General features: G+C 39.3%; 1 protein-coding gene and 1 long non-coding RNA gene across 2 annotated transcripts; both read left to right on the top strand.

Moving 5' to 3' along the window:
* The first annotated feature begins 4,629 nt into the window (after window positions 1-4,629).
* Window positions 4,630-5,473, top strand: LOC139192297 (uncharacterized). The gene is made up of 2 exons (XR_011576342.1): window positions 4,630-4,936; window positions 5,043-5,473. It is a non-coding gene; the product is annotated as an uncharacterized lncRNA (long non-coding RNA).
* An 18,889-nt stretch (window positions 5,474-24,362) lies between these two features.
* LOC103415892 (acyl-CoA-binding protein-like) lies at window positions 24,363-25,582 on the top strand. The gene is made up of 4 exons (XM_008354170.4): window positions 24,363-24,536; window positions 24,674-24,797; window positions 24,959-25,021; window positions 25,255-25,582. The coding sequence occupies exons 1-4, from the start codon at window positions 24,525-24,527 to the stop codon at window positions 25,332-25,334; spliced, it is 279 nt and encodes a 92-aa protein (XP_008352392.1). The 5' UTR covers window positions 24,363-24,524; the 3' UTR covers window positions 25,335-25,582.
* Window positions 25,583-26,179: the final 597 nt, after the last annotated feature.

Raw genomic sequence — 26,179 nt, forward strand, 5'->3', positions numbered from 1 at the left:
ACTGCAAGCGGTGGGATTGCTACTTAGATTGCTGGGATTTTGTTTTGCAATTGTAGAGAGAGAGACTGAGTGAGAGAGGAGGTGGCTCCGTTGGTTTTCTGGGAAAGTTTTGGGTTCTTGGGTTTTTGCAGATTCATGGCGGATGTGAGAAATTGAGAGAGAACCGACATAACTTTTCGTGTCGATTCCCACAGACGGCGCCAAATGTTGATGCACAAAACCGGAAGGGTCTTGGAATAACGTAAATCCGATCGTGAATCTGCAAGAAAGTAAAGAACACAAGATGTATCGTGGTTCACCCCAATGTTTAGGCTACGTCCACACTGATATTGTATTTATCTGAGATGTTGAAGATGATTGAGAGGGTGAGAGCTTTGCTTTGAATATGAGAGGGGATGTGAGGCTTTGGGGATCTCAGGCCTAGGAATTGGCCTCCTTTAATGAGGAGAGTGAGGGGTCCTTTTATAGAATAAGGGCTCCTTACTTATTACATATTTGCCCCTTTATTTATTACATAATTACATTTGAGTTCCCCGAGTATTTATACGAGATCTAAATACGGAGGCCCTAAGTATGGTACAAACACCATGTATTAGTACATATGTTAGACACGTTTTGTTGTTGGTATAAACATTATTTTGCATCATTGTAAAAAAGAGATATTATATTACACCCATGGTATAATTGTTGTAGGTAAATTAATGTGCATGTAGAGAATAAAATACAATGTTCTAATATTAATAAAAAAAAAGGATAAATTCAAAAGTATTCAAGAGTAGGGTGAAAAAAACTGAATTGAATAGTTTTATGAAAATTCAAAGCCTTTCTAAAAAATTAATATGCAATAAATTTTTAACATTAATGTCTTTTTTTTTCTTGTTGCAAAATCATTTACTCTCTCCTCACAATTAATTGTCTACATCAAATATGTAATAGGGGTATTTTAGGCATGTGAAAAATGTAAAATGTGTGAAGTAATATGAAATTAATGAATTTGCTTATGTGGATCCTAGTCATTGGGTTTTCTTTGAATAAAAAAGTTATGTAGGGTTTTATATGAAGAAAATTGAGTTAGAATGGCTAAAATCATATTTTCAGTTAATATAACAATATATTTATATTAACTGTTGCAAGATTGGGTTTATGCCACTCAATGGGTATGTCAAAACAATTTAGTATTTAACTTGCTATTCACAAAGTCAAATTTAAGACCTCTCACTTACAAGTGAAAGAAAATATCATTAAACTGTAGTACTAAGTATCCTACTTATGTGTATACATGTAATGGTTTTCGCTCTCCAATTTTATTTTTATGCTACTGTTTTATTTTATCCTTTATAAAATTACGGAAGTTTAATACGAGTGCTTAAAGAATTTGAATATCTCCATCTCGTTGCCAGTTGATTTTGGGCTGAATGCTCACCATATATATCTCCAAGCCACCTTTTGGATTAGTCGGAGAGTTTTGAATTGAATCGCATCTATGACTAGGATCAACTAACTGTTGGACTATGCATACAAATAAAGCATTGCCACAATTCGACATCACTCAAAACATGTTTTATTATATTAGGCTTTATATGCTTTTATGCCTTGCAGTTGATTAAATGAAGATTGGAATGGTGGGATGGACTTTTAGCCTATGTATGTAGTGAAAGGGAATTGGATCCTCTCATGAGCAGGAGATCATGATCCTCATGATTCACTAACACGGCGGTTACAATTATTATAGCTTTTAAAGGGGTTCTCTGTTTGTAGCCGTTGGATCAAAATCCAATAGCCCTTGTTATTGGGTCAGGAGGATCCTGATCTTATGCTCAGGAGAGAATCCAATTCCTAGTGAAAGGTTGGGCCTCGGGGCTCTTCAAATAGATGTCAGTTGAGCTTCAAGCACCAAGAATGGGCAAAATTTTGTTTTTATAACAGTATGTAAGCCTCTATCTATGAATCAAGTCAATTTATTTTTTGTTCCAGTGAATTTCATTGTATAACATATTGTATTTGTTATAGTCGTTTGTTTGTCGTTGTAACATTTTACTGTTTGTTATAGTTATATAATTATTGTTATATCACTTTCGATTTCATTGGTATTAGTCTATTGCAGATACTAAATTTTTTCGTCACACTAACAACACCAATATTATCTCTAAATTTGCATCTTACTACATGCAAAACACAACATATGTTAGAATTTATCACAAAAAGGTCTCGGTATAATTGCATCGATCTTCTACATGCAAAGCATGACATGTGTGAGAGTTTTATCATAAAATGCCTCGATATAATTAAAAGCGGAACCTTTCAATATAAATTTTTCCGACGCTAGGGCTTGTATTCTTCAATACTCCATAGGTGACAGGTATATATAGATACAATATCTATATAATCACATTGTATAGGCTTAAGTTGTTTGTCAATGGTCCAAATATATAGCTTTATGATTGGGCAACCTATGAGTATATGTATTTGGTGAAATTTTAAAAAATAGCTTCAGTGTATTTGACCCTATTTACTGCATGCATACGCTAGTGCTTGGAGTTTTTGGTGTGTGCAGAAATTCATCTGTAAGTTTATTTAATTTCTGGCATTTCGTATACGTACCCTACAGCTTTTTCGTAGTGGATGATCGACCAGCAGGGCACATTCTCACCAAAAAAAGTGGTTGGTTAACTGGATATTTGATTGGGCCATCGGTTGGATATAGAATTCAATTGCTGAGTTTAAGTGTCATGACTCATGCATGACCCACGCACGAAAGGCTAGCCACACAGAATGAAACTTGTGTTGCATATTGTTGCTCACATTTTTTTCATTAGGGTTTCGATCTTAAGACTTCTTCTAGTATTGGAAGATAAATACCTCTTGTAACATAATGTACGAACTATATCGCACGTGGTATGTCGCTATATGAAAACTTGACAATAATTATTGACATTAGTGGTATAAATAATGCTAGGTAGATCAATTTTTTTAAACCAATTTGCAAACTAAATGATGTGGTTGTAGATGATTGGATTATTAATTAAGTGTTGATTAATGTACTTATTTCTTATTGGTGACACATCATTTAGTTTAAAAAATTTGATTTCCCTGGCATTACTCTTAGTTGTATAGAATGAAATGCGTAAAACTTTAATAGTGGCTAAGGAGTTGGATTTTTATCCAACTTATTAGCTACTTATCAGTCTTTACTCGCCATATACAACTATGTTGCTATAGTCAAATGTTTTTGTAGTGTATGCGAACAAAAATATTTAGACACATAAAATTGACACACTTGCTGATACATTTATTGTTAAAGTTTCAAACACATAAAATTGACACACTTGTTGATGCATGTATTGTTAAAGTCTCATAGAGACAGACCGCGGTCCACCACTAATTGCATTGATAATGTCCCACTTAACCACTCATCCAATCAATAGGTATGGGTTGTACTGTTAAAGTTCTAGAGAGAAGGGTTGCGGTTCACCATTAATTGCATCAATAATGTCTTCACTTAACCGCCCATGCAATCAATAGGTGTGGAGTTTTGAAGTGAACATCCTAATTTGTTTGTAAGCTTCACAAGTCAAAAAAGGCTTCGATCTAATTAAAAGTGGAACCATTTGATATAAGTTTGATTTGTTTTGTGAGATGACCGATGTGAGACTTTTTACTTTATTCAATATGTATGAGACTACCATTGTTTGTGGAACTCATCTTTATTAGAGAGTGCATAAAAAATGTTTCACGTTTGTATGTCTAAATAACATCGCTCAAAATTTTGAGCTTTGAACTGTAGAACCTCTGGCATTTTTATTTATGAAATATGGTTTCCTTCCCTACTGAAACCCTAGCAGCTTAGGGTACAGGATTAACCAGGACACACACACATATATATCTATATATATGTATCAAGTGTGACTAACTAGCTTGAGATATAAAATAGCTTTTACAGTACTGGTAAATATTATTAATAGATGTATGGTGGAGATTGGTCTAGTAAGAGTTTGTTAGAAGGTTAGAGTTAGTTACTTTGTAGGCTAGTATAAATTGTAAATTCTCTCTCATTTTATGTAATCTGTTCAACTATCAATACAAGCTTTGATTCCTTCTAAACCTTCATCTTCTTCTTCTCTGTAATTTCAATAGTTTCATGCCTCTCCCAATGTAGTTAATAAATATTCCATATATGCATGCATGAGGATGAAAAGTACACCTGAATGTCAGCCAAAATACTGTAATTCTCGCCACTGCCATACTTGGTAAATATATATAGGTTAAAAACAAACTCTGCTTATATATATATATATATATATATATATGGTCCATATCAATTATTCATTTGCATTAATGTTTCTGCTCATTCATTTAAGACAAAATTGATCGAAAACACACATTTCTTTCTCTCTCTCGATCATTGAAAAATACCTAGCAAAATCACGTTAAACTTAGAAAAAAACGCATGCATATATGTATATAGTTGGTAAATATCTGGTTTTGTTGCTGCATTAAAGCGGTTAAATCTAAAAAATTAACGTCAAATCTTACAAAAACATTTGTTGTTGCTATCATTCCAAAAGTGGAACCAAAGTTTAGTTTCATACATCCTTCTCAATTTTTGGCCTCGGATCAAACGAATTAAAGAAAATCAATGACAGAAGTTCAACAAGGATGTGTGGTAGGTAAAATGGGTGTGTGTATCTTATATACACACACAACAACATGCAAGGATTTCTCCACACAGAAAAGTTATATACAGAGAGAGAGAGAGAGAGAGAGAGAGAGAGAGAGAGAGAGAGAGAGAGAGAGAGAGAGAGAGATGGGGAGAAAACCATACGGTGATACAGACGGGCTAAAAAGAGGAGCATGGTGTGCTGAGGAAGATAAAGTCCTTACTGACTACATCAGAACACATGGAGAAGGAAATGGAGACATGTTGCTAAAAAAGCCGGTTCGTATACATTTCAAGCGAACGTTTTTAATTTTATACATAGTTTTCGTAGTGATAATATACATACATAATACATGTAATTGATTATTACTGTATACATTGGTAGGGTTGAATCGGAGTGGGAAGAGTTGCAGACTGCGATGGTTGAATTATCTTAAGCCTGATATTAAGAGAGGCAACATTTCTCCGGAAGAAGAAGACCTCATTATCAGATTGCAAAAGCTTCTTGGAAACAGATATGACATATTTTTGCACATTAATAGTGTGAATCCCAGGTCGGTGAAGTAAACGCTTGCATAAGTGTTTACATGAAATATGGTCTCCACCAACTACCAATTGATTTCAGATTTGGATGTTTATATTAACTATAATATGATATTAGAGTAGATTATTCACGTTCTCACACGTAAGAGGGCCTATTGAGAGTGAAAATTTCACATCGAAACCTTGAGTAGGTGTATAAATTATCTTGAGCATTTGGATCCACTGCCTATTGGTTTTGGGTTAAATACTCACATTTAATAGTTTTGACCATAACTAGCTTTTTATTTTTTATTTTATAATTAAATCTGATGCAAATGGATAAATCTAGTCCTCCGAGCTTTTGATTATATTGTGTCTTTTTGTGATCCAAGCACACGGACAAAATTAATTAAAATAATAATGGTGGACATATTGAAATATTAGGTGGTCTCTCATAGCCGGAAGATTGCCCGGTCAAACAGACAATGAAATCAAGAACTTCTGGAATATTAGTTTGAGCAAAAGAATTCAAGAGGAAAGACCTCGACGTGGCACTAACAGCAGTCAGGCGCCTAATGATGGCGATAATCGTCATCAACTTAGTAATTATTGTTCTAATCCTTCCAAAGACGACGATGATCAATCCAATCCGGTGGTACTATCAGACATCTCTGGTGACCGTGATATAAACAACTAGAGATAAAGTTAGAAAAACTGACAAACTTGGAGATTAAGGCTTGCATAAATGCAATGTTCTAAAGACAGAATTTCGCCCTTACTCTTGTGCTTGTAGTTCGGTAGACGTCCGTCTCCCAAGATTCAACAATCTATAATCTGAAGTCAAAGCACTTCAATCATCGGACTCTGGCGAACTTCATATATTCTATACTCTCAAGACACGACTCGAAATTTGACTAACCAAGAATAAAAGACCTTAAAGAAAAACTCTTCTCATAATACTCCCACGACTATACTAACGTGAGTTTATATAAAACCTAAGATACTGGTTGATTAAGAGACACAAGCATTCATCTGTTAGATGATACCATTTACCAAGGATTGCCTTGATCCCTTTCAAACGGTTATGCATTTTTTCATTCAATATTTTGAATTTAAATATTATAATATTATAATATATAAATTCCAACAATCCCACATGAATGAAAAATTAGGAAGAATTTGAGAGTACAGGCGGACAAGAGATGCATTGGGAAATGTGTCTTTTGGACTTGAACCTACCCTAGTGAATACTTATCAGATTTACTTGGTGACGCAGTGAATATGAAATCTTGAACTGTTCACTGCAACAGTAAATCGAGACAATAAGTAACACACATAACTAATCCTAATATATTCCAGTTCATACGGTTATGTTCATTTTGGTCCTAAACAAATCCCGGATTCATGAGAGCTTTAGAGAATTTAGCCATCTCATACTCATAGAAGCGACCCACTTCTACTCTCACATAGGTGACCACTGATTAAGAATAGTCTGCTCTATTCCTCTTATTTATAAGATATCACTGTCATTAAGTATAAATATACAACCTAAAACGTCTGCAGACAACACACTTCTTCCATCATAGGAATGAGGTATATAGTGCGTTAACTTCTTTGAATCATGCCCAACTAGTTTGCCTATTGAACTTAGACCATGGGATCTCCAATCAACTAAGTTAGGTTTCCGCTCGGCTGATTCATTAGTTATGTTGGCTTTAGCCTCACTCCCCTCGTTTGATCCCTTTCAAACGGTTATGCAGTTTTTCATTCAATATTTTGAATTTAAATATTATAATATTATAATTATTAATATTATAATATATAAATTCCAACATATGGTGGATGATTTGAACTTTGTTGGACATGGCCAAGTTTGAGGATTTAGTACTACGGGAGGAATCGCATATAGAAGCTGCAAAGTGGAAATATTGGTGTGCTACTAGTGATCATTTATTATTTCAACCAAATCATGAAGATGTAGACCTCCATGCAATTTCAGCTTTTCTCAATTCACAAGATGGCTATCATCCGTGGATTAATTAAGATTAATCAAACCCTAATCGCCAGTCCAATTTTGCCTACTCCATAATGCTATACAATCTCCTCCTATTAAGGAATTCCTTAAATAACTTTGGTATGCATTTCAAATTCATGAAAATACAAGGAAAACTTTGTATGTCATTTTTGGAGTGTCAACAACAACACTCTATATATAGTGAATACTTGATGTCCAAATAAAGGTTCATTCCCATTATTTGCTAGTATATATGCACCAATATTAATTGTTGTAGATTGTATAATGTGTGTGTATAGGCGGTGACTCGTGATTTAAATGGCAATTAACAGTAAGTAGTAGTGGATTATCTCTTTGAGAAAAGGTCTTTCTCTTCAACTTTTTGTACTCCGAATTCGACTGCCTATTTTCTTTGGTGTAGCTTATAAAATAGTGATATCGATTATAATAAAAATATAATAATCATCACCAAATTTATATACAGTGACTCTGCCTTGGTACAGAGCCATAATTAATTGTTTGAAACCAAGACAAATTACGGATGAAGTAAATGTTGCTTGATCCCACATAGTTTTGACACTCACTATTCATATGCTGTGATATTGATTTCCTGGGAATTGTTGGACTTTCTTGTTCCTCTAATACGTTTACATCAACATCTATATGGTTTTGTGATCTTCAATTAAACTTCAGTAAGTAATTGTATACAAAGAAATGCTAAGGAAACTCTCTCATATTGAGACTATCTGTCACCTAACAATTTAACATCAATTTCCGTTCAACATTATAAAATATTATACAAAAAATATGAGCATGTGGCAAAGAAATCATAGAGAGTTCCACTTTTAATAAAGTCTCATTAACACTGCTCGAGTACAAAAAACAAAATAGAAAGAAAACTTGTTTTTCTACACATTTTTAGTACAATTAACAGGCAAGTAAGTTTTGTGCAATTTAATGGAACATGATTCCCTTTCTGTATAGGACTATGGGATGATGGTCAAACTCTTGGATTTAAGTCTTTCTCACCAACACAAAAAGTTGATTATCAACGAATAGCTAGAGTTGATCAAGGGATATGTACTTCCATGTATGTGTTCTTCATGTCGCATTATTGTGTTCACACAAAAACATAAGTTACAAAATTAACTACGTATGTATTATGATTTGAAAAGGATTTGCCTCATTATAATTTATATAATATATATACATAGGGCACTCACTTTACGGCTATGAAAAATACTAGAAAAACTACATAATTTTATCTTTCTAGCATTACTTTACCGTTACAAATTAATTACAGTTTAATATATGCGTATTTATTATTTTAATAATTCTTTGTTAGGAGTGGAGCAATGTTTTTCTAATTTTCTTGTAAAAGATTTATTGTTTTTATTTCTGTTGATGCACAAAATCAGTGAGGGCTTTGGTACAATAGAAAGTGTTAAGTATGTGACCTTCGCTAGATTGCTCTGGTCACTAGTGTGGATAAGTAAGTAAATGGATAGGGACAGGGAAGCAAACACAAGATGTACATGGTTCACTCAGATTGGCTACATCCACGGAGTAGAGGAGTTCTTATTAATTGTGAAGGGTTACACAAGTACATAAGTTCAAGCTCTCCTTTAGTGAGTACTAGTGAATGATGTAGTACAAATGACATTAGGAAATATTGTGAGAGAATGATCTTTATTTATAGAAGAGAGTTTCTAGTTTCATTATGACATTGACACGTGTCGTGTTGTAATTGGCTTCTGATGTTGACATGTGTCGCACTATGATTGGCTTCTGATGTCGACACGTGTCACGCTATGATTGGCCTCCTGGTTGTAGGGAAACTCTTCTGGGTCCTTGATGGTATAACGTTGACCTGTGCTCAGTAGTTTTGGGATTTGTCAAGTATGGTACAAACAGTGCTCCCCTAAGTTCCTGAGTGAGGGAAGCTCCTCAGTTGGGGACTTGCAAGATCCAAGCCATTAAGTAATCACGAAACTTCTAAGTACCTAAGTGTGGTATCATTTTCACTTGTCTTATCTGTCTCATACGTAGATGTGGCATCTTCTCTGGAAGTACTTTTCCTCCATCCAGGGGTGGTATCTTTAATCGATGAAGATGCACAAGGTAATGTATCAATTTCACTTGAAACTTACTTGTAGTTTCGGGCTTGGTCAAGTGCGATACAAAACCCTATAGTAGGAGTCCCTCAAGTCGCCGAGCTAGGAGATTTGCCGAAAGAGGTAACAGACAAGGTAAGCAATCAGACTTCCAAGCAAGCAACCTGGATCGGAGGTTCGACTTCGGCTTCCGGTTGATTGTTCTCATTCTCCTTGTGTCGTAAACAGCAACAAGGATAAGGAGAAGCAAATGGAGAAGAGATGATATGAGATACTTTTGCTTTTGAAGACGAAACTTTCCACAGGCTTATTCTTGAACTGGGCTGGAGGGTTTTCTGGTTTCTTCCAGAGTATAAGGCCGACTCAAGAATTTAAGGGTCAAAACAAGTCCATCAAATCAAGAGTGCGTTCGACCTTGATGATATGGGATACTTTTGCTGTTGACGAAGTAATAGATGAATCGGCATGTGTTATGTTACGCTTGTCTCCACATGCTTCCTTGTATCATTCTCACTTGCCATATCTATTCCTTAGGCAGATGTAGTATCTTTTCTGGAATTATAAGATGTTGAAGACGAGTACTCGAGAGCAATGCCAGGTAAGTAATCAGGCAAGGGGTTCTAGGCAGTCAGTTCTTGACTGGAAGATTGATTTCAAATGCTGACTGATTGCTCTCTTTCTTCTTGTCTTGCAGGTAAGAACAAGGGCAAAGGAAAAGACAGGGAAAAAACATGATATGGGATACTCTTGCTTTTGACCCTGATGATATGAGATACTCTTGCTCTGGTGTGGCTGGTTTGCATAGGTATTATTGGGGGGGAAGAAAGCTGAGTATTTCGAAAGGCTTCGTTGGGAGTGCCCTCTCATATATGAGGAAGGGTTGAGCATTTTTACAGGTCTGCCTGTCCTTGGAGGATGGAAGTCGACATATATAGGAGTCTCCTTAATAACAAGTAGTAATGCTATTCCTTTATCCTTCTTGGTCGTAGCAATGTAATGGGAGCTGCAAGCTTCACGTGTTTTAAATTTGTCAGAGCACTTTGAAAAAATGGTATGTGGTATTTGGAAAGCTAATGTTGCGTGTGAAGATTGCAGACAAGCTTTATCTAAGGAAATTTGGCTCTCGAAGTTCGGAGAGCGATGCCTCTTCGATTTTCGAACAAGCAATCTTGTCGGGGATCGGGCTCTCGAGATTCGGAGAACAGTGCCTCTTCGATTTTTGAGAAAGCAATCCTGTTGAGAGTCTGGCTCTTGAGATTCGAAGAGCGGTGCCTCTTCGATTTTTGAGAAAGTAATCCTATGGGAGTTTGGCTCTCGAGATTCGGAGGGCGGTGCCTCTTCGTTTTTTGAGCAAGTAATAATGCTATTCATTTACCCTTCTTGGTCATAGCAATGTAGTGGGAGCTGCAAGCTTCACATGTTTTAACTTTGTCAGAGCGCTTTGAAAAAATGGTCTGTGGTATCTGGAAAGCTGATGTTGCGTGTGAAGATTGCAGACAAGCTTTATCCAAGGAAATCTGGCTCTCGAAGTTCAAAGAGCGGTGCCTCTTCGATTTTTGAACAAGCAATCATGTCGAGGATTTGGCTTTCGAGATTCAGAGAACGGTGCCTTTTCGATTTTTTGAGAAAACAATCTTGTTGGGAGTCTGACTCTTGAGATTCAGAGGCCAGTGTCTCTTCGATTTTTGAGAAAGTAATCCTGTTGGGAGTGTTTTCTCGAATGTGAGTAAAGGTTAGACATTTTTGCCAGTTTGCCTTGCCACGGAGCACGGAGGTTGACACACATTGGGACTTTCTAGTTATCAAGCAGTGGTGCTGTTCCTTTACCCTTGTGGGTAATAGTAGGGTAGCTGGATCTTCAAAATTTATGTGTCTAAACTTTGTCAGAGATCTTTGGCAAAGTAATCTATGGTACCCGAGGAGCTGATGTTGCGTGTAGAAAGTGGTGCCTCTTCGAAATCCAGAGAGTGGTGCCTCTTCCATTTTTGAACCAACGACCGTGTTGCCCTTTCTTTTATAAGGGCACCAATTGTGTGCAAGAAGTACATTCAGAGAGTTATTGCTTGTAGGAATTTTCCCCTTACTTCAGAGATTTATTGCACCTTATTTCTCCTTCATCATTTATGAGAATGTCTGGCCCATCCGACCGTCGTTTTGACTTGAACTTTGGTAAAGAGGCAGCAATGCCTTCTCAAGACAACATATGGTGCCCATCCTTCTTATCTCCTACTGGTCATCTTACCGTTGGGGACTCTGTGATGAAGAATGATATGACCATTGCGGTGGTGGCCATGAACCTTCTCACTCCCAAAGATAACAGACTACTTTCCAAACGGTTTGATGAGTTGGCTGTTAAGGATTCTCTGGCTCTCAATGTTCAGTGTCCAGGTTCTGTGTCTAATATGGCCCAACGCCTATTTGCTCGAACCCGCCAAGTTGAATCATTGGCGGCTGAAGTGATAAGTCTCAAACAGGATATCAGAGGGCTCAAGCATGAGAATAAACAGTTGCACAGGCTCGCACATGACTATGCTACAAACATGAAGAGGAAGCTCGACCAGCTGTAGGAATCTGATAGTTAGATTTTACTTGATCATCAGAGGTTTGTGGATTTGTTCCAAAGGCATTTATTGCCTTCGTCTTCTAGGGCTGTACCGCGTAATGAAGCTCCAAATGATCAACCTTCGGTGCCTCCTCCTTCTGGGGTTCTGTCTAGTCCTGAGGCTCCGAATAATCACCCTCTGGTGCCTCATCTTTCTGGGGCTCTGCCGACTGCTGAGACTTCTCCTGAGCAACCTTTATGAAGGCTCCCTCTTGTTTGTTTATTTTGATTCATGTATATGTACATATTTGTAACTTATCAGAGATATCAATAAACAAGCTTTGTTTTATTTCAACGTATTGTGTTAAATACACCAAGGCCTTCTTCACTAAGTTTTTTGAATTTTTCCTTTTGTTGAAGCTTGTATGTTGAAGCTTTGTGAGTGAAGCATGTAGGTTGAGGTAGTGCTCCCTTAATTTCCCGAGTGAGGAAAACTTCTCGTTTGGAGACTTGAAAAATCCAAGTCACTGAGTGGTCGTGAGACTTCCGAGTATCAAGGTGCAGTAGCATATGGTAGGAGTCCCCCAAGTCTCCGGTCGAGGGAGTGGATGAATGAGGCATTTCCTTTCTAAGTGGTAGCCCAAAACTCATTCTTCATATATATTTGTTATGAAAGTTGTTTGGCCCAAAGAAGAGGAGGCCTAGGCAATTTTTTATTTTTTATTTATTTTTTCGAAATTTTTTTTTCGACTTTTTTTTTCAAATTTTTGAATTTCCGAAAATATATATATATATATATATTTTAAAGCTTTGTAGGTGAAGCTTTGGTGTTGAAGCTTTGTAGGTGAAGCTTTTAGGTTGAAGCTTTCTTGGGCACCATGAATTGATTTTGCTTCACACTATCTTGATCAAGATAGTGTGAAGCTTTTGTGTTGAAGTTTTGTCGGTGAAGCTTTTGTGGGTGAAGTTTTATGGGTCAAGCTTTTATAGGTCAAGTTTTTGTGGGTCAAGCTTTTATAGGTCAAGCTTTTGTGGGTCAAGCTTTTGTAGGTCAAGCTTTTGTAGGTCAAGCTTTTGCGTTGAAGCTTTAGTGGGTAAAGCTTTTGCGTTGAAGCTTTTGTAGGTAAAGCATTGGAGTTAAAGCTTTGTAGGTGAAGCTTTGGAGTTGAAGCTTTTGTTGGGTACCATGAATTGATTTTGCTTCACACTATCTTGATCAAGATAGTGTGAAGCTTTTGAGCATTTGTAGTTGTCCTCCATTGATGAAGCTTTTGTGTTAAAGCTTTTGTAGGTGAAGCTTTTGTGTTGAAGCTTTGGAGTTGAAGCTTTTGTTGGGTACCATGAATTGATTTTGTTTCACACTATCTTGATCAATATAGTGTGAAGCTTTTGAGAATTTGTAGTTGTCCTCCATTGATGAAGCTTTTGTGTTGAAGCTTTGTAGGTGAAGCTTTAAGGTTGAAGCTTTGTTGGGCACCATGAATTGATTTTGCTTCACACTATCTTGATCAAGATAGTGTGAAGCTTTTGAGAGTTGTGGTTGAACTCCTTTGATGAAACTCTTGTTGACACCATAAATTGGTTTTGCTTTACACTGTCTTGATCAAGAGTGTGTGAAGCTTTTGAGAGTTGTGCTTGTCCTCCATTGATGAAGCTCCTGTTGGCACCATAAATTGGTTTTGCTTCACACTGTCTTGATCAAGAGTGTGTGAAGCTTTTGAGAATTGTAGTTGCCCTTCATTGATGAAGATTTTGTTGGCACCATAAATTGGTTTTGCTTTACACTGTCTTGATCAAGAGTGTGTGAAGCTTTTGAGAGTTGTGGTTGAACTCCTTTGATGAAGCTCTTGTTGGCACCATAAATTGGTTTTGCTTTACACTGTCTTGATCAAGAGTGTGTAAAGCTTTTGAGAATTGTGGTTGCTCTCCATTGATGAAGCTCTTGTTGGCACCATAAATTGGTTTTACTTCACATTGTCTTGATCAAGAGTGTGTGAAGCTTTTGAGAATTGTGGTTGCCCTCCATTGATGAAGCTCTTGTTGGCACTATAAATTAGTTTTGCTTCACACTGTCTTGATCAAGAGTGTGTGAAGCTTTTGAAAAATTGTGGTTGCCCTCCATTGATGAAACTCTTGTTGGCACCATAAATTGGTTTTGCTTCACACTGTCTTGATCAAGAGTGTGTGAAGCTTTTGAGAATTATGGTTGAACTCCTTTGAAGAAGCTCTTGTTGGCACCATAAATTGATGAAGCTAATGTGTTCACCTCCTCTTTTTTTTTTTTTTTTTGAGGGGGAATGGGGGTGCTGCAAGTTTGAAATTTGAAAACTCCCTAGCTTGTGTGGAAGTTTGAAGACTTTCCATGTGGGGTTTTCTCATGGTTTGAATTTTGAAATTTGAATTTCTTTGGCCATGTTGAACCCTATAAGAATGAGAAGTTTTCACTTTTTTCATTGTCTTCATTTGCTCATTTTGTAGTGATTTTTGGAGATAGAGTGCTCTTATAGTTGAGAGGGATTCCGGCATTGCTTTGCACCATCTTCAGGTTGGTAATCTTCTCCACTAGATCACATGCTTTCATTCTTGTTGAATTGTTTGAGTGTTCATGTATTTGGTTGAGAACATAATGAACTGATCGAGCTTTTCTCCAAGCCCTAGGAACTTCCTTATGTTTCGATCTTTCATGTGGTGATAGAGTTTGTTTCTGTTTGTTGTAGATGTCAGAGTTTGGAAGTCCTAGTGATGGAGGTTCCCCTAACTCTAACTCTAGGTTTGAGCTTGCAATGTTGGAATCTTCAAGGCCTTTGTTGGAGTCTTGTACAAAAAATTCAAGATTGGGTGATCCTCGCAATTGCCAAGCCTTAGCCAATATTGGTTCTTCCTCCTTAATGCCAGTGGGTGAGGGGCTTGTTTGTGACGCCATATCCATATTTCGCTATGAGTTCACAGCAGACCATTTAGTTCAAAACTTGTTAGATAACGAAAAACAGCTTGAGGCCTTAAGGCAGTCATGTAGTATCCCCCGTAGTGTAGGAATGCGTTTGGTGCATCATGAAGAATTGTCCTCTGAACCATCCAAGGGTCATGTTATGTTCTATACCTAGATATTATTGACTTTAGGGGTGAAGCTGCCTTTGCACCCGTGGTTACAACAGATGCTGTCTTTCATTGGATATGCGCCTGGGCAACTCTACTTTGGTTTTTGGGATACCTTGATCGGGTTTTATATTATTTGGATGGAATGTGGGTTAGGTGAGCCTTCCTTTCATCAATGGCGCTATTGCTATAAATGCGCCCGGTGAAAGCATGCACTGGGTATGCCGAGTGTGCATGTCGGAGTGAGAGAAAGCGTATTGTCTTTGGTAAGAAAAAGGCGTACTGCACTTGGAAAAACCGTTGGTGCTTTCTTTATAATGATTGGGAGTATGCTAAAGGTGTTACGCCTGAGTGACGTGTTCCTGCTCACTTCCAGACTATAGGTTGTAATATATTCATTGTTTGCATTATTTGCTATTTTTGTGATTTTCTCTTGCTTCTAACATTTTTTCTTCGTGTAGTGACGCGAGGGACCATCAAGCTGTTTGGACGGGAGCTAGCTGACATAGAGAAGGTGTTGAGGGTGCCCAAAGAGGATAAACATTTGGGCAAGCTACGACTCTTATTTCGAAAGTACGATTTCCAGCCCCTAGTGTTGGAATGCCAAAGACGAGCAAGTAAGTTGTGTCTTTCATTTTGCCCCCTCTTTCTTTTACAAAGTTGCATTCCTTACTTTGATTTTTCTTGTTCAATGGAGAAAGTGGGCAAGAAAGGGGAGACTAATGCCAAGAAAGGGAAAGCACTCATGTTAGTTCCCGTAGTCGACATTTTGTTTCACAAGGGAGCTCGTAAGCACCGGGTGAGGCCAACCCCTAAACCTAAGTCGCAAGAGGAGGTCCTCAAGATTGCTGCCTCAAAGAAGGCTGAAGCTGAGGCCATCGGGTATGCTACTACCATAGTTGCAAAGGATAAGAGAAGACTGTTGCCTCCTCTTCCTACCATCAATCCCATATTTCCTCCAACCATGGAGTTTATTGACCAAGAAGGTGGCCCTAGCTGTAGCCGTAAGAGAAAGTACAAGGAAGAGGTTGGTAGCATTCATTGGAAGGACTTGAAGGTTGCCATGCAGCCAAGTAGTTTTAGGTATGTCAATAATTGCCTGGCAGGACGTTGATCCACTGTTGATGAGCTTGGCGAGCCGCTAAATGAGAACGAATCAGATCGTGACCGGATGATGAGGCTATCTTCTTATGTAAGTGTTACTTTGTCATTTCGTTGCTTTCTCCCCTCTTTTTCCTGGTAGTGACGATTATCTTGTCATGTAGGTCATGACCGAGTACGATGACAGATTACGAGAAGTCGAGTGGTATAAGGCAAAGTTGAAAAAGAATAAGCAGCTTGTGAATGATGCCAGCAAAACGTGCAAAGCTTTGGCTGATGCCATCTGCCTTAGGGATGAAAACTTTGAGAGTTTGAAGAGGCGGAATGGTGAGAACGTGAGGCTCAAGAAACAATTGGAAGCGACTAAGGAACAGTTAGAGACAACCATCCTTGGTTAAACGGGAGTTCGATAGTGCATTGGTTGAGGTTTCTGGGCTGAAGATGAGTATCCCAACTGAGAGGGATGCTGCTGTGCAGGAGTTCTTAGGTTCCCAGGCCTTTCATGATGCTTTTAGACTTCACTGCATCCGAGCGGCTAATTTTGAGAAAAGGAAATGGATGGCCGTCCTTGAGTGTTACGACAATGGAAGCATTATCCGAAAATACCGTGATGAGATGGATGAGTACCAACAAAAGGGTGAAGCCTTCGTCCTCGCAGTTGATCCTAATAGTGATGATGACTCTGATAATAAGGCTAGTATCAGTGAGCAGTCTCAGGAAAGTGAGGATGGTCCTGGAGATGCTGAGGAAGGTGGTGATGATGATAGGGTTGAAATGCAGAGTGATATTGTCAGGGGTTCGGCCTCAGATGAGGATGACTCGTAGTGCCCTCTCTTTCTGCATGTACTTTGGATGTACGAGTTTGTTGTTTGTGTGGCATGTGCCATGTACTCTGGATGTACTAGTTTGTTGTTTGTGTGGCTTGTGCCATGTATTCTGGATGTACTAGTTTGTTGTTTATGTGGCATGTGCCATGTACTCTGGATGTACTAGTTTGTTGTTTGTGTGGCTTGTGCCATGTACTATGGATGTACTAGTTTGTTGTTTGTGTGGCATGTGCCATGTACTCTGGATGTACTAGTTTGTTGTTTGTGTGGCATGTGCCATGTACTCTGGATGTACTAGTTTGTTGTTAATTACCAAGTATTTGCACTATCATTGATGAATGCCTGGCTTTGTTTGAGCAAATCCTTTGTTTAGATATAAGCCGATGTACTAGTTATGTCCAGTACTGTTTGTTTATTTGTATAGTCTTGTTGACATATACTTAGACTTGATTTCCTGTTGGAAGCATTCATGTCGAAGCTTTTAACCCGAGTGTTTCATTGCTAGGAATGTAAGAGGATTAGGACCGAGTTGTCTAAATCGCCTCTTTATTGAATTCATGCCAAATAGTCTTCGTTACATAGGATGCCGAACGGCTGAATTTACTTGTAATAGTACTTCAAGTGATCAGCGTTCCATGGATGGCCAAGGGTCTTGCCATCGGAGCTTCTAAGCTTGTAGGAGCCAGGGCGATTGATGCCAACAACTTCAAACAGTCCATCCCAGTTTAGACTAAGTGTTCCTTCACTAGGGACTCTGTCGTAAAGTAATCTTTTCTTCAATACCGAGTCCCCCACTTTGAAAGAACGAGGTTTGACCCTGGAGTCATAGTAGTTGGAGATGTGCTGCTTGTAGGCGACATTCCTCAAGTGAGCCTGATTTCTGTGTTCCTCGACTAGATCTAAGTTGAGGGTAAGTTGTTTGTCGTTTCCGCTTTGCACGTAGTTCCGGACTCGAAACGTTACTTGTTCAAGCTCAACTGGGATAACTGCCTTTGTACCAAAGGCAAGTGAGAATTGGGTTTCTCCTGTTGATGTCCGATACGAAGTGCGGTATGACCAAAGAACTTGAGGTACAAATTCTGGCCAACAACCTTTAGCCTTGTCCAAGCTGGTTTTCAAAGTTCGCTTGATTATTTTGTTGATGGCTTCAACTTGTCTATTAGACTAGGGATGAGCTGGGGAGGCAAAACATAAGTTGATGTTGAACTTAGAACAAAACATTCTGAACTTATTGTTTAAACTGTCGCCCATTGTCAGTGACTATCGCATTGGGATGCCAAATCTGCAAAGGATGTTCTTCCATACGAAGTCTTTTATTTTTGCCTCAGTAATGGTTGCCAAAGGTTCTACTTCGGCCCACTTTGTGAAGTAGTCAATCGCAACGATTGCATAGCGGACCTTGCCCTTCCCTGCAGGCATTGGGCCGATCAAATCAAGTCCCCATTGGGCGAAGGGCCAAGGGCTGATCATGGGAGTGAAGGGCTCGGGAGGGGAGTGAGGAATAGTTGCGTAGCGTTGACACTTATCACATGAGCGGGATATTATGATGGCATCTAGGTTGAGTGTTGGCCAATAATATCCTTGGCGAAAAGCCTTGTGTGCTAGGGATCGAGATCCAGCATGATCTCCGTAAACTCCTTCATGTATTTCCCGAAGGACAGTTTCCGCCTCTGCGGGCGTAAGTTATCTTACGTATGGTAGATTAAAACCCCGTTTGTAGAGTTGGTCATTAATGATCAAGTAACGGGTAGCCTTGTATCGAATCTGCTTAGCTTGGACTTTGTCATTTGGAAGGGTGCAATGAGCAAGGAATCTATAAATCGGGGTAATCCAACGATCCCCCTGTTGTAAGTTGCACACTTTCGCAGCCATGGTGCTTGGTGCTGCCAACAATTAGACTTGAATTTTTCTCCCAATCTTGTCTTTCACCGCTGAGGCGAGGCAACCAAAGCATATGCATGACTGTTTACCGCTCGAGGAATTTGGGTGATCTGGTAGTGGAAGTGCTGGAGCAACAATTGTGTTTGTGCCATATATGCTACCATAGAGCTATCCTTAGCATCAAAGTTGTTGGTGACCTGGTTAACCACCAATTGGGAGTCACTGAAGATATCACTTTGTTTAACCCCAAGGTGTTTGGCCAAACGTAAGCCTGCTAGGAGGGCTTCATATTCGGCCTCATTGTTCAACGCCTTGAATTTGAAACGAATAGCATACTCCATCGCCACTTTGTCAGGGGTCGTAAGAATTAGTCCTGCTCCACAACCTTGTTGGTTGGACGAGCCATCAACATATAGACTCTATGTTGGGGCTGTTGGTTATATTTTCTGAGCTTCCGAGGGTAATGAAACCACTTTTTTAGGCGTAGAAACAATGTCAACAGGATATGTGAAGTCGGCGATGAAGTCTGCCACTGCTTGGCCCTTCTCAGCTGGCTTTGGTTGGTAAGAGATGTCAAACTCACCCAATGCTATCGCCCATTTGATCATTCGCTCGGAAGTGTCAGGACTTTGGAGTATCTGTCGAAGATGATGATTGGTAAGCTCGATGATGGAGTGTGCTTGGAAGTAAGGGCGAAGTTTTTGAGCAGACATGACCAATGCAAGAGCCAATTTCTCAATGTTGGAATATCGTGTCTCTGCATCTTGTAAGGCCTTGCTAGCGTAGTAGACAGGCCGTTCGACATTACCATCATTTCGAATGAGAACGGAACTTACTGCTGAAGCCGATACCGACAGATAGATAATGAGAGTGTCACCAACCTCAGGTTTGGAGAGCAAAGGGGCTTTACTCATGTAGTATTTGAGGTTCTTGAATGCCTCATCACATTTATCAGTCCATGTAATGTACTATTTACTTCCCTTAAGTGCTTTGAAGAAATGAGCATATCTGTCTGTGGCCTTAGAGATGAACCTAGTTAAGGCTGCCACCTTGCCAGTAAGGCTCTGGATGTCTTTTGAAGTTACCGGTTCTTTCATGTTAAGGATTGCTTTGATCTTCTCGGGATTAGCCTTAATGCCCCGTTGGCTTATCATGAAGCCTAAGAATTTGCCAGAGCTTACGCCGAAGGCACATTTGTTGGGGTTCAACCTCATTCGATACCTCTTCAGAATGGTGAAAGTTTCAGATAGGTTGGTGATGTGTTGGTCAGCATGTTTGCTCTTGACTAACATATCATCAACGTAAACTTCCATGCTCTTCCCAATTTGTTCAGCGAACATTGAATTGACCAGTCTCTGATAAGTCACTCATGCATTCTTTAGGCCGAATGGCATGACTTTATAGCAATATAGTCCTCTGTTAGTAGTGAAGGCTGTGTGTTCTTGGTCCAGAGGGTCAAGAGGGTTCCTACGTTGGATAATTGACTTCGTGGACGAAGCCTATGCCTTTGAGTTTTTCAACTTCTGCCTTCATTGCCTCGTACCGTTCAGCGTCATAAGATCTTCGCTTCTGTCTCACTAGCTTAGTTTTGGGGTCAATACTTAAGTGATGACAGATTATATCGGGAGAGATGCCTGGCATGTCCTCGTATGACCAGACGAAGACCTCAGTGTTCTCTTGCAAAAAAGAGATCAATGCCAACCGAATGGGTGGTGACAAGGTGGTACTAATCTTCACCATGCGATCCGAATAATCTTTTGAGATAGAGACATTCTCCAACTCTTCAACGGGTTGTCCTTGCTGGGTGAAAGAGTCATCTCGAGGATCGTCAGGTTAACTGTTGCCACCGTGAAGATCCAAGTTGGCTTCGTCTGGGCTGGTCTTTATGACTTGGTCATGTATGGAAATGGTTTCCTTGGGCACATGCAGGTGCTGTTGCTTGATCGAAGTGTTGTAACATGATCGTGCACTAAGTTGATCTCCTCTGATGTAACCATTGCCATAGGGGGTTGGAAATTTCATCAACAACATATGTGTGGATACCATGGCTTTGAGATCATTGATGCCTGTGCGTCCGAAGATGACATTGTATGCCGTTGGGCAATCAACCACCAGGAAGTTAGTGGTAATGGTAGCTGTGTAAGGGCCTGTACCAATGGTGAAAAGTAAGTGTATGCTCCCCAAAGGTTGCACGATATCACCGGAGAAGTTTATCAGAGGGGAAATCGAGCGGTCGAGCAAGTGTTCAGCTATATTAAGTGCCCTGAAAGCTTCAGCAAACATGATATTGACCGCAGCCCCCGTGTCTACCAGGATTCATCATACTTCAAAGTTGGCTATGTGAGCTTCCACGATTATTGGATCGTTGTGAGGGTAGATGATACCTCTTTCTTCCTCAGGGTAGAAACATATTGGATCCCAGTTAGGCTTTTGATACTTACCTCCCCTGATGTCTTCCACATGAAACACTTGGTGGCTAGACTTTAAAGCTCGTTCACTATTTTCATGGCCCTGTTGGAAGATTTAGATATGGGTGTGTCACCACTTATGGAATATATCACATTTACCTGGCATTGGTTACGGTTACCTCTTGGAGGGTGAAGGAGGAATTGATCAATTTTTCCTTCACGTGCCAAAGCTTTAATATGATCACGAAGGGTAATACACTTCTCGCTGTCATGGCCATTATGCTCGTGGTAGCAGCAAAACGTGCCCGTGTTCTTCATGGGCTTGTAATCCAGGTGCCTCGGCTTTGGCTTCGGTATCAAGTGTGCTATGCTGGGGTAAATGGCAATGCATGTGGCGTTTAAAGGTGTATATGCCTCATACCTCGGGGTAGAGGCTGTCCTGACACGTGTTTGACCTACTGTGTTGACTGCCTAGGGTCGGGGATTATCATAGCGATACTCTTTGTTATCACAGTAGTGTCCCTTACACTTTTTACTAAAATGAGACTGGTGAGGATGGAAATCTTTCCTTTTGCCTTGAGATTGATATGTCTGTTGACTTGGCATAGTATTAAGTAAGGCAGGGGGAGGCACCGCTGCCGTTTGGAAGGTCGAGGTCTTCTCATTTGGTTGGATCTGACTTCCATTCCCTACTTGCTGATAAGGGGTGGTTGTGGGGGGTTTCCCTTGATATGTCCTTGCCTCGGCGGAGGCATGGTTGTAAGCCTGTGCCATCACCTCAGAGTAAGTCTTCCAAGTGTTGGCATTGATCATGTACTTGAAGAAACAATCACGTAAGCTTGCCGTGAAGGCCTTGAGGGCGGTCTTGTCATCTGCCTCAGCGCAGCGAGAATACTCATGGCTGAAACGACCAGCATACTCTCGTAGTGACTCGTCCGGTTTCTGGCGAATAGTGTACAAGTCATCTGCAGAATGTAAGCGATCGGTCTGGAAGATATGTTGAGAGATAAACAGTTTCCTTAGTTCCTCAAATGAGTCTACTGTCTCAGGTGGAAGACGGCAATACCAGTTTAGAGCTCCGCCAGAGAGGGTGGAAGGGAAAAGAAGACATCGCTCTTCGTCGGTGTGCATCCGATATGCCATGGTGGACTCAAAGATGTTAAAATGTTCAATTGGGTCATCTCTTAAGAGTTGTAAACCAAGCTTTTGTTTTGTTTTCGCTTGAAGGGGGTGTCAAGTATCCTCTTTGTGAGAGGGCCAGGCCTGGGTTGGTTCCAGTCAGGTATCTCGGCCTGACGTTCGGCCTTCAACTTGTTTACTTCCTCAAGGAGCTGTAGGATAATGGGGTCTTGAGTGGAGTCCTGTACCACTGGGATTTTCTTTCGTAAGTCTCCATCGCCTCTTTGAAGCAGGAAAGTTTGAGCAAGGGCGTGTGATTTTTCCTTAGACTTGCAGTACTGACTTCTAGGGCGAGTCTGTCGGAATACCTCAGAGTCCCATGTACCTTCATGTTCCTTTAGGACATGTCGTTCCTTCCCTAGATTGGCAGCTGGCCTGGGTCGTGGGAGGGGACCGAGTATTTTAGAAACCCTTGGGTCATTGATCTTCGAGCATATGTGGAAGGAATTCTCTCGACGTTGCTTTAGAAAGTCTCGACAGTCACGATAAACGGCTTTCGATCTTTCCAACCCTTCTGCAAGGAGGTGTCTTCCTCCACTTCTCCTGTTTCGGGTCGAAGTAGCTGGGTTGAGAGAAGTCTCATGTTAATCAATGTTTTGATGATTAGCTGCGCTCCTCATCAAGGATACCCATGTCGAAGGAAGATGACCCTCCGTGTTGGGGGGCACCCAGATGATGGTTGATGTCCACAGGGGCAACAAGCTCGCGTGTTTGAGTACGCATAGTTTCGTGGAGCGTCTCAAAGAGCTTCTCATACGGCTCCTGGAGGACCTCATTCTTCATTGCTATTTTGTTGTTTTGAGCTTCTGACTCATCGACTTTAGCTTGAAGAGCAACCCTCTTTCCTGTCTTCTTTTGTTGTTTCGCACTAGGTGCAAGAGAGGTGTCATTCTGTGTGCTGTGGCTTCCTTCGCTCCCCATGTTGGAGAGGGATGCCTGGTCAAAAGAGAGTGTACGAATGGTGGAAACCAGCTTGACAAAGTTGAAGAGAGTGGGAATAAGTGTCGTTTCCCACAGATGGCGCCAAATGTTAATGCACAAAATCAGTGAGGACTTTGGTACAACAGAAAGTGTTAAGTTTGTAACCTTCGCTAGAATGCTTCGGTCACTAGTGTGGATAAGTAAGTAAATGGATAAGGACAGGGAAGCAAACACAAGATGTACGTGGTTCACCCAGATTGGCTATGTCCACGAAGTAGAGGAGTTCTCATTAATTGTGAAGGGTTACATAAGTACATAGGTTCAAGCTCTCCTTTAGTGAGTACTAGTGAATGATGTAGTACAAATGACATTAGGAAATATTGTGAGAAAATAATCTCTATTTATAGAAGAGAGTTTCTAGTTTCATTCTGACATTGACACGTGTCGTGTTGTGATTGACTTCTGATGTTGACACGTGTCGTGCTATGATTGGCTTCTGATGTCGACACGTGTCGCGCTGTGATTGGCCTCCTGGTTGTAGGGAAACTCTTTTGGGTCCTTAATGGTATAACGTTGACCAATACTCAGTAGTTTCGGGATTGGTCAAGTATGGTACAAACAATTTCAATATTATTGAGAGCATATCCCCATGAAAAATAAAAATATTGGAAATCAGTTCCTAATTTCATGTTATATCTTGCAAAAGATTTGTTGTTTTTATTTCTATATTGTTGAGAGCATTCTTCCCATGAAAAATAAAAATACGGGAAATCAGCTCCTAATTTCATGTTATATATATCCACACTGTATGAGAATATCAACTTTTTCAGAACAAGTTATTTAATTACATGTCGAGCTCAATTAATAATTTTAAAAGAAATCATAAACAAACACTTTTTTTCCCCTCAGATTGATCCTTATTTGATTATGTTCCCTATATTTCGTTTGACAAAATAAATAAAAAAAACATATAAAAAGCTAAAAATAATATACGAAGATCAGCTCCAACTCCTAATATTGCAAATATCTTGCAAATTAACATGCATATGGCGCAATATATAATTTGTGGTAGTGGTGCTAGTGGACCCCATGTCACAATGTCATTATCCATTGTAATCATCTAAGAAGTTCATATCTGTACAGAAATTCTTTGTGACTCTCGTCCATGCACTCCACCGCCAACTAGAAGAAGACCCCAAAACTCATAACACCCATTTCACAGTTCATCGATTGCTGCTAACAATCTTGCTTTGCATACTACAATGGCTCTGCAAGTAATTATCTCTCTCATAAGAATAGTTTTAATACCTGCTTAAATATTTAATCACCTCTTTTATTTGAAGAATTATCATTTCTTTATATATTTCAAGTGTTCGTCAATTTTAATTACTCCGTGTGTGAATAATTGAAGCTCGAGGAGGAATTCAAAGAATATGCAGAGAAGGCCAAGTCTTTACCCCCAAGAACAACCGATGCAGATAAACTGATCCTGTACGGCCTTTACAAGCAGGCAACAATTGGTTCGGTTAATACTAGTGAGTGCTTTCAATAATTATATACTTAATTTCTCTAATCTACAAATTTAATTTCACTCCGCCACCACTATTCTATATATTTATATGTATCTTTAACGATCGATGTGCATGCATGCAACAAATATTCATGTTAATTATATATACGTATATATATTATGCAGATCGACCTGGGTTTTTCAGCCCAACAGAGAGGGCCAAATGGGATGCATGGAAAGCTGTTGAAGGTAATAATACCTAGAAATTATTACATTACAAAAACCCTAGTTATATATATGTAAGCATGCATATAAATTTGAAAGTATAAAGAGTGATTTTATACCAAACTGATGAGCTTGCAGACGTTCTCTGATATAAGTGGGTCTAATTAATATGTCGATTTTGTGATTCTAAATAGTCTAACTGAAACATAAGAGAGTACTTTTGCTAAAATGACCCTGACGTATGTGTTACTAATCAGGGAAGAACAAAGAAGAAGCAATGGCTGAATACATCGCAAAGGTGAAGCAGCTGCAACAACAAGAAGTAGCCTCCACATAGATCATACAACATTAATGGAGTTCTATATCTATATCTTAAACATTTCCCAAGTGTTTCAAGAAGAAAACACATACCAGAATGTAATAAACCAATAATTTTCAATTTCCACAGCTTTTGCTTTATAATTAAGTCATGGTGTACTGCGCTTATGAGTAGAAATGTTTTTCAAATAAGAGCTTTAAACAAGCTGTTGTCCATAGATTTGAACTTAAGAATTCTTCAAATAATAGAGATGCAAATCCCATAAACTACGGCTTTGAGGCTCTAATGCCTTGGTTTTTAACTTTAAGGATTGAAAGACAGTTGCATCTGTTGTGAAACGGCATCTGATTGCTAATACATCAAACCTCTTCCTGCATTATTTTCACGCCAATTTCGCAACCTCATAAACACAAAAAAGTTCACCAGAATCAAAGTCCCGGTGTAGGAACGTTGTTTAGAGATAGGTTAAAGAATCAAAGTTCGATGCTTGACTTTGTCATGTTCCCAATGTCTCTTAATTGAAAAGGTTGGCCAATTTATATCAGGCGATTGGAACAAAGATATTCGAGCGTCACTTCATTTCTTGAAATCGAGTTCATATGTGCTCATGCCAAACCGTAATTGTTATACAACGATATATTTACACACTTCTATTTAACAAGATCGTCTCTAAGATCTTGGGGGTTCTGTACGAAATTTGTAAAAGGGACCCTCCATAAGATAGTTTTAAGTTTTAAAAAAAGTATGACAATGTATTGATTATAAAAAACATTCACTTAAATCAAAACAAAGCCACTTAGTACTACGGTCTAGTGATATTCTTCTTAATTTGAAAGTGTGAGGTCTTATGTTCAATTATCATC

The sequence above is a fragment of the Malus domestica genome, chromosome 15 (genome assembly GCF_042453785.1).
Source record: "Malus domestica chromosome 15, GDT2T_hap1".
In the NCBI taxonomy this organism is placed as follows: Eukaryota; Viridiplantae; Streptophyta; class Magnoliopsida; order Rosales; family Rosaceae; genus Malus; species Malus domestica.